Here is a 9,519-nt window from a genome sequence, read left to right as displayed (position 1 = left end):
TTAGTTTGGATAGTTTTTCAGACAAAACCAATAAAATGAGGGTGTATTCGTCACAAAAAAAAAAAATGGTGTTTTTTGGGACATATATGTAGAAGACATTGTTACAATAACGAAAAGTTACCTAACTGAAGCCGTGGAGGTTTTTGCTATTGCTCAGGCCGGTAGCACAGTGGTGGTTATAGCTCTACTTGCCACTCACCGGGTGCTCAATGGACGTCGCTCGCCCTGTGGTAGGGCTCTAAGCTGGTGTCCACTTCTGCGGTCGGTGGGGTAAATATATAGTAAATTTTAGATTGCAGATAAATAAGCTGGTAACAGAAACAAATTGCAGCCTTCAAATGAATTATGCTTATCCTTTCACAACGCCCCCACAATTCACCTAAAAATGGCACACATTAAAATTCACGAACATATTTATTGCCAATTACAGTTTTCCGCTAAAATGAGCAGCTTTTGCCGAGAGCAGGAATAGCACCTGGCATATGGCCCAAACCACTAACGCATTTCAGCCTAATATTTTGCCTTTGCGAAGTTATCACCCAAGCAAAACAAACAAAGGGTAAAAAATTAATGCAACAAACCCTTAGCCGACATATCGCACGATTAATAATTACTATAAACAAACGAAGTATTTTAAAATTTCAATTTTGTGGGAAAACGCAATCAAAGTTTTATCAATGTATACAGTTGGTATACAAAAAAATTGATGGAAAGACACATATCCTCGCCATATTTGGGAAGTTTGGTTAGCTGCTAGACTGAACATAAACTACTTATCAAGCTTGCTATTTGCATAATGAAATCTCCAAAAACATAAATTTTGAGTTACATCTCTAAATGTATTATTAAACTGCAATATGTACATATGTACATATGCATGTATGTATGCGGCAGCGTATGCTTCGACGGATGCCTGCTCACGAACATTTAAATCAGGCATGCCCAACGCCGGCAGAACTCCATAAGCAAGTGCCCTGCGCTGGCAGAATTCAATAGGCAAGTGCCCTGCGCTGGGCACGGCTGATATAAATTGATATCTCGAAATACATATTGGGCCGTATGAATAAAACTAAGGAAATGCTTTTCTTAACCCTGCAGTGAAACCCCAAACTAGTCAGGAAAAATACTAGTTTACAACTGGAATTTCCTGACAGAAACCGAAATAGTTCGAAAATTACCAGACTTGTACAAAGTACAAAATGATTTATTCATGCCGATTTATTTGACTTCGACAGTTTAATACAATAAAGTACACATAATATTATAACTTTTATTTGGCTATATTGTAACTAGGGTTGCCAGATTTTTTATGCGCGAAATCAGTACGTTAGACACTTTCATACTAAAAAAATCAGTACTTTTCAGTACATTTTTATTCAAAGCAAAATTTATGACATTTTTGAATATCAATAATGAGATTATTTCCATCTTCAGTGTTTAAATAGTCAACGAATTCTATACATTTCATTTTAAAATTACTTTTAATGTGAAATTCACTTTAAAAAAATTTTATTAGAAGCCGGTTTCTCTCTTTTCGCCAGGAAGCAAACTTTGTACTTAAGATCCTCTCAGTTGCTTTGTTTGAGTGTGGTATTGAAAAAAAAAAAAACAAAAAATACATATTTTGTCAAACTGTGGAAAGGTACCACTATTTAAGGTAATCGTCTATATTTCCTCATGGCTTTAACTAATTTTTTCAACTACGCAAAAACTTTGAAAGACTAAGAATTCGCTTAAAAGAGTATCTAACCTATGCCTTGTATGCAGAACTCTTTTCAATGTCAGTAAATTGTGAAATAAGAATTGTAAATTATGGGCAAAATCCATTCGAATATTCAATTTTGTTGTTATTAAACTGACAGTTATTTTCGAGATCAAAAAAACGTCAGCCTTCTTTTTAAATAATTTAACCTCCATCATATTATCGCAACTGGTAAGTAACGACCCGGCGATATGCCCATAAAACGATTGATATTTTTGTTGTATTAATTTCTTGGGTATATCAAACATTATCTGAAACATGTCAACTATAATTAAATTATTTTATTTTTACTTTTCAAAGTAAAGTTTAAGGAAGTTCCAACGTTATGTAAAAACCTTAAGAAATCCATAAAGTATTTTGAAAATTCAGTACAAATCAGTACAAACTTTGAAAAATCAGGACATTAGCGTACTGATTGAAGAAATGAATCAAATCAGTACAAGAGCTGAAAAATCAGTACTGTACTGATAAAATCAGTACGTCTGGGAACCGAAATTGTAACCAGGGTGGGCAAAAACTCGGAGTTCGAGCGAGCGCGCGAGCAAACTCCTACTCAATGCCTCGCAGACAACGAGGCGCTCGCAGCTCGTGTTCGTAGCAGCAATGAGGCGAGGCACGAGAGGTTTGGCTCGCTCGCCAAACGAGCGAGCGCTGCTTGTTTGCTCGCGCTCCTATAAAACGAGCGAGGCTGTTGTGTGTAGCTGTCTGCATACTCACTCTGCTAGGAAAGACGAGTGAGCGACGAGCGAGCGCTCCGAGTGCACTATACAACACATGCATTCAGGGTTCGGATTTACCTCATTTTAGCCCCTCGCTCGCTCGTTAGTTTGCTCTGAGCTTGCGCAACTCACGAGCAACAGGCGAGGCTGTTTGCAAACGAGCACTCGTTTAGTACGAGCGCACGCGGTGAGCAGCCAGCGAGCGAGTAAGCAAACGAGGGCAGCGCAAGAGTAGAGCGGCACGCAAACGAGCACCTCATTAGCTCTTCTCTCGCGAGGACGTCGTTGCGAGCGAGGCACTCATTTGCAGCAGCAGACGAGCGAGGCAAATGAGGCGAGTAAGGTCGGTGTTATGCAGACAAATTTTTGTTTGCCAAATTAAATCGCGGCTGCTTAGTTTGCTCGGAGGTGGTTATGTCGAGTTTGGCACAGGGTTGCACGTTCATTATGGTTTTCATGGCTATTGCCAACACGAAATGAGAATTTCGTGTATAGCAACAATTGTCTAAAATTTTTGTATATGACAACGCCGAATTTTCTGCAGTTTGACCAAACAAAATTAGTTTGCTGTGAGAGTCGCCAAACTCACTCTCTCCGAGTTTGCTGCAACAACAATTGCACGCAGTTTGCCAAACAAAATTTCTGCATAACACCGACCTTAACGAGCGAGGCAAATGAGGCAAGCAGATTAGGCAAACGGGTTGTTTGGTCAGCAAAAATGTATGGGATAAAAATTGCATCAACTAAGAATTTCGAGTAAAGGATTGTATGCACGCATGCAGATCTTACTAATATTATAAATGTGAAAGTTTGTATGTTTGGATGTTTGGGAAGTCATCACGCGGAAACGACTGAACGGATTTGCATGAAATTTTTACGCAGATAGCCTATGGGGCAGATTGGTTAACAGGCTATTTTTTTAAGAGTTGCCACCTGTTAAAAAAGTTTAATTTATTTAATATGCGGGAACGACTGAGTGCATTTGCACAAAGGTAGCTTATGACCTGGATTGGCAAATAGGCTTCTTTTCTTAAGAGTTGCCATCTGTTAAAAAAGTTTCATTAAATTAATACGCGGTAACGACTGAATGGATTTGCATGAAATTTGGCAAGCAGATAGCTTATGACCTACAGTGGAAAATAGGCTAATTTTTTGGAAGAGTTGCCACCTGTTAAAAAAATTTAATTAAATTAATACGCGGAAACGACTAAACGGATTTGCATGAAATTTTGCACACAGGTTGCTTATGACCTAGGTTAGAAATGAAGATGACCGACCACTTTCAATGTCAACTTTATTATGAAATCAGTTCGCTGTACAAAGATGCTTACAAGCTATGATACTTATGTGCATATATCTATGTATGTATGTATGCATATACATACATACGTATACAAGCTTACAAAAGCGAGACAGAATTCTAGAGAAACTTACTTAGTAACAATGAAAGGTATACATATAAGCATGTATCTATGTACAAGTATGTACAATAAAGCGAAGAACAAGCGTTCGAAACCTAACGGTGACTTATTAGCTATTTATATAAATATGTATGCACATATATAGGCATGTATGTATGTACATATATACTTATATCCAAATGAATACAGTGTGTACTACATAAAAAAAACAAACATTAATACAGTGTTGCCTACTACAGTTCGGCCATCCTGACAATTGAGATCTCCTGATCTCTTTTTTGATTGTCTTTGCACCCCTTGAACCACGGTCGAATGTTTCCTACTGCCCATACGCCTTTATACGGTATTCTAGACTGTTGAAACCCTTCTACATCTCCAAGAACGTATCTATCATTGCGCAAAAGTTTTAATACTTTGTAAGGCCCTTTAACTTTTAGAAGCAGTTTTTTAGATGTACCCACATGAGAATCGAAATTCTTTATCATGACATAATCACCCTCTTTGTATTCAGTAGGACTTTGCCTTTTTCTGTCTACATACTGTTTGTTATAATTCTGTACCTTCTTTTCATTCTCCTTCGCTTTTTCTCTAACTTCTTTGTGATTTCTTAAAGCTGGTTTTTCTATGCTGTTTAAACTCTCCACTAATACATCTTCTAACTTTCCTCGTTGTTTTACCCCGAAAAGCAATACACTGGGATATTCTTTGATTGTACGGTGTATGGTGTTATTAATAACATACTCCACTGTGTCTATTACATTATCCCAGTGTACATTCTTTTCTGAATCAGTCAATTTCGCAATCATCAGCCCTAATGTCCTGTTCACTCTCTCGACTTGGCCGTTAGCCTGTGGTGAACCTGTCGCAATCTTTATATGTTTTACGTTTTCTGACTCCAAAAATTGTCGAAACTCGTTTGATGTGAAACTGCTACCTCTATCTGAGACTATGCACTTCGGCCGGCTATACGAACGAAAATAATCTTTCATAGCTGTAATTACCTCCTTGGTACTTGTAGTCTTTGTCGGGTAAAGCCTAACGAACTTCGTACTAGCGTCGATTACTACTAAAATGTGCTTCTTTGCTCGTGAGTTATCTACCGGTCCGAAATGGTCAATATGTACTACTTCGAAAGGACTACCGTCTTTTGGAATGTTGTGCAGAAACCCTTCTTCGCGTCCGCGTTTAGACGAGAAAACTATACATTTTAAACAGTTTTGAATATGACTTGCTGTTTTAGATTTCATTTGTGGAAACCAATAACCCTTTGAAATAAGATCTAGCGTTTTATCTATGCCTGTATGTCCCATTTCGTCATGATATTTGAACATGACATGACTTTCCATCTCGCTCGGCACATAGATGAGAACCTCGCCGTTCTCTTTTTTTCTGTATATAACCCCGTTTCGCATTTCGAATAAACTGTGCTCACTCTTTTCTAACTTTTCACGTAACTCCTGTATCTTAGTGTATTTGCCTTGGCAGATAATCAAACTTTCTTCAAACGTATTTGGTTCAATTGTGAGGACATTATTACATCTACTGAGGGCATCGACGTGCTGCATTCGAGAGCCCGGTCGATGTTCTAGGACATAGTCGTAGTTTTGGAGCTCTAAAGCCCATCTAGCGATTCTCGGATTTAACTCTTTTTTGTTAAGAGTCAGCGCTAGCGAATTACAGTCTGTGACTATTTTAAGCTTTAAGCCTTGTAAGTATACACGAAAACGTTTGAGAGCGTAAATTATGGAAAGCGTTTCTAGTTCGAAGCTATGGTACTTTGACTCTGCTTCGCTCGTACGCTTTGAGAAATAAAAGACTGGGTGCATTTTCCCATCTGCTTTCTTCTGCATGAGTATTGCTCCGAAGCCTGTCGAACTTGCATCGCAATGCAATTCTGTTTCATCTTGCGGACTATACAAAGCCAATATTTCTAATAACTTTTCTTTAAGTGTTTCAAAACATTTCAATTCTTCTTCTCCAAACCTAAACTTTTTATCCTTTCTTGTCAAATCATACAGTGGCTTAGCAATGAGAGAGAAGTTCTTCACGAACCTGCGAAAATAGGAACAAAGCCCAAGAAAGCTTTGAACTGAATTTACTTTCGTGGGCGCAGGAAAATTTCGAATAGCCTCAAGACCTTTTTCGTCTGCTTTTATACCACTTTTAGATATTGTGTAACCTAAATATTTTACATCAGTTTGAAAGAACTCACACTTGTCAATTCTCAACTCACGCTTATTCTGCACCAAACGTCGTAATACCTCTGTCAAAATACCAAAGTGTTCGCCTATACTTTCCGTCGCTATCATTATGTCGTCCATGTACACTATCAACCGATTTTCTTTCACCATATCTGCAAAAACTTTGTTTACGAAGCGTTGGAAAGTAGATGGTGCATTTTTAAGCCCAAAAGGCATGCGTAGGAATTCATACTGCCCTAACGGAGTAATAAAAGAGGTAAACTTGACTGAATCAGGGTGCATATAAACATGGAAGAAACCATTTTTTAAATCTAACTTTGTAAAAAACTCTTTTCCTGCTAACGTATCTATTAAATCATCTATAAGGGGAATCGGGTAGTTATCTTTCGCTGTAACCTTGTTGAGAGTTCGATAGTCTACACACATCCTAATATCACATGTCTTCTTACGCACTAGTACGATAGGAGATACAAACTCCGACTCACTGGGTCTTATGAAGCCTTTCTCTAAGTATTCATCTAACAGTTTTTGTAAGCTGTTTTTCTCCGTGTAGGACAAGCGTCGTGGTGGGCAATTAAATGGTTTTACATTATCTACAGTTAGTTTCATTTCGCATCTAACCTGAGGTTCAAGAGGGCGTTTAGACTTTACATATATATTGTCGAACAATTTTAAAAGCTTTTGCTGTTCAACGTGACCTAGCTTGCAACCGATCTTAATCTGATTAATATCGAACTCGTCATTAGTAATATTTAGAATCGCGTTATCAAATAAATATAATTCTTCATTTTCTTTTTGTACACTTGTCACGTCAACAAAATTTTTTACATTATTATTTTCTGTGTAATAATCTGAATTATTTTCTTCTACACTACTCTCGTTATCGACTTTACAATATTTCTTTTCACTTTCTAAATTTTTTCCCATGTATTCATTTGACAAACATTTCACATTCAGATTTCTTGGACTTTCTCTGACGCTTTTCGTTTGTTCAACTTCAACAGTTTCTTTTTCCCTTACTAACTTATACTTACATGTTCTAAGAAAATCTCTTGCCAAGACAGCCTCATACCCCATCGTCCCGTCACCGACAACAACAAAATTTATATCAAAATGTTTATTTTTAATCAAAACGGAACATAAAAACTTTCCAAAAGTTTGTATTTTGGATTTATTTAAACCAAAGAAATTTGAATTCAAATTAGACAAAAAGTTCAAGTTAAATTTTTCGGGAACAGCAGACTCTCTTATTATGCTGATCGGACTACCGGAATCTATGAGGCATTCTAGGGAAAAATTTAAATGTTTACAACTTTTAATAACGAAACGGAAATATCTTACATATTCTTCTTCATCTTCATCAAACAGCTGGACAATTTTCTTCCGATCTGGACACTCTACCGCACGATGAGATGTGCTTCCGCATGCCTAACATGCGCCTTTTTCCCTCTTGGGTTTCCTGCATTCTGCTGCAAAATGACCGCGCGAATTACAATTGTAGCACCTGATTTCTTTTTGTGATGCCGTAGCCGCAACCTTGTCGCCCCTTAGCCTTACTTTCGAAAACGCCTGCACCAAATGTGCCTTTGTAGAATAACATTGCATATACGCCTGTGTACGCAACTGCTCATCGGAAATTCCTTCAATGGTTTATTCAATAAACTCGTCCTCACTTAGCTGTATCGGTGCAGATAGCAAAACTTTCTCGTTGAAATACTCAATAAAAGCTTCACCAGCCTTCCACTTGCGTGCTTCGAATTTTTTGCGCAGGACTAGTTTGCTATCTTTGCTTTGGAAAACATCTTGCATTTCACTGAGTAGCATATCTACACCATCTATTGCAAAATTGGGTTTTGAATGAACCCACTGTAATGCTTTGCCCTTCAATTTGCTAAGCAGAAGCGTACGCTTATCGTTTTCGTTGAGTGCATATGCATTGCAAACATTTTCCAACTGGGTCATCCACACATCAACGCTTGTTTTTCCATCAAACTCGGGTAAAATGTTTAGCAGCATTTCTTTGGAAATTTTAGAAGCACCAACTTCTGCGGAACGCGGCGATGTTGGGCCGACTGCTCTGCTGCCAAATTCTGCCATTCGATGAAGAAGTTCGTTTTCGCGTTCAAGAAGCTTAAAGTGTGTTTGCATTGTTCAACTTTGCGTTCAACATTTGCGTTCAACTCAGCGCAGGGTTGCACGAAAAAAAGTTGTATGGCTAAAAATATCAAAATATGAAAAAATATCAAAATATTCGCCATAAAAAGGTGTTTGCATTGTTCAACTGTGCATTCAACTTTTGGTTGAATGGCCTTTCAACTAATCGCTTTCAACAAAGTTGGTCGCCAGCCAACATTTAGCCATTCAACTTTTTTTTCGTGCAACCCTGCGTTGAGTTGAACGCAATTGTTGAACGCAAAGTTGAATAATGCAAACACACTTTCTATTTCACGCCTTAGCAGCTGTACCTCTCGCTCGTTACGTTCGCCGTTGATGCTGTTGCTTTGGCCGTTGATATCGCCATCGTTATTGTTGCTTTGGCCGTTGATGTCGCCGTCGTTGTTTTGGCTGTTGCCGCCGTCGTTGCTTTTGTTGTTGTTGTCATCGCCTACTTCGATTTGAATATTCGGGGTTGTTTCACATCGTACTACTTGCAGTTGGCTGTTTGTATGCATGTTTTGTGCACCTCTTTGTATGTCTCCCCAGCTATCATCGTACCCAGTAGGGCATACACCACGTTCGTTTGCTGGCACTGAACTGATGCGTAGAGTGAGTGTGCTCTTGTTTCCGCTTGTCGGCAACGCTAATTTACGCAGCCAGGCACGCAGCTGCGCGACATTGTACTCTTCTGCACACACAACTTCTTCCATTTTTAATTGTCTTGAGTCTTACAAAATTTTTATTTCCACTTTTAATTTCTTAAATTTGTTATTTCAATTGCCTGCACTTTACAGTGCACCTTAAGTATCCATTTTTTTTTGTTTTTTAGTTAACTTTTTCTTCACTTTGTCTTTCCTCGAACACTCCCAGTTTTTCCGTAAAATTTTTGCATTTTTACAAGCTTTTATTTAACTTCACTTGTATGTATGTATGTATGTATGTATGTATGTCCTGGAACTTTGCAGTCAATATTTAACAAACTTCCCGATGAGCTACAGACTTGAAACTTCAAACTTAGCTCAGAACTCGAGGACAATACAATTTAAAAGATGTTTTAATCCGCTAGGTGGCGCAGGAGTCGAGATATTTGTAAAACCCACATTTATGGTCTGATTTGGTTCGTATTTAGAACATTTATTACGTATATGAAAAGAAATAAATCCGAAAAAAAATTTTGCCGATAGGTGGCGCAGGAGTCGAGATATCTGTAAAACCCGCATTTATAGTCTGATGTGGTTCATATTTAGAACATATATGAC

General features: G+C 38.1%; 1 protein-coding gene across 1 annotated transcript; it reads right to left on the bottom strand.

Annotated features, from left to right (window-relative positions):
• Positions 1-7,721: 7,721 nt before the first annotated feature.
• On the bottom strand, positions 7,722-8,819 carry LOC108366529 (uncharacterized). The gene is made up of 2 exons (XM_017620953.1): positions 8,539-8,819; positions 7,722-8,233 (listed from the first exon to the last, which is right to left on the bottom strand). Exons 1-2 carry the CDS (start codon positions 8,773-8,775, stop codon positions 7,754-7,756), a joined length of 717 nt encoding a protein of 238 aa, XP_017476442.1. The 5' UTR covers positions 8,776-8,819; the 3' UTR covers positions 7,722-7,753.
• Positions 8,820-9,519: the final 700 nt, after the last annotated feature.

This window comes from Rhagoletis zephyria, unplaced genomic scaffold, assembly GCF_001687245.7.
Source record: "Rhagoletis zephyria isolate East Lansing unplaced genomic scaffold, Rhagoletis_zephyria_1.1 Rzeph_scaffold_02309, whole genome shotgun sequence".
Classification (NCBI taxonomy): domain Eukaryota; kingdom Metazoa; phylum Arthropoda; class Insecta; order Diptera; family Tephritidae; genus Rhagoletis; species Rhagoletis zephyria.
This window is presented reverse-complemented; position numbering and strand designations above follow the sequence as displayed.

Excerpts from the sequence above, each read along its gene's own strand:
- LOC108366529 (XM_017620953.1), bottom strand. The coding sequence starts at position 8,775 with ATGCATACAAACAGCCAACTGCAAGTAGTACGATGTGAAACAACCCCG. Across the intron at positions 8,234-8,538 it reads TAAGGCGTGAAATAGAAAGT|CTTCTTGAACGCGAAAACGA; the intron begins GTGTTTGCATTA and ends ACACACTTTAAG.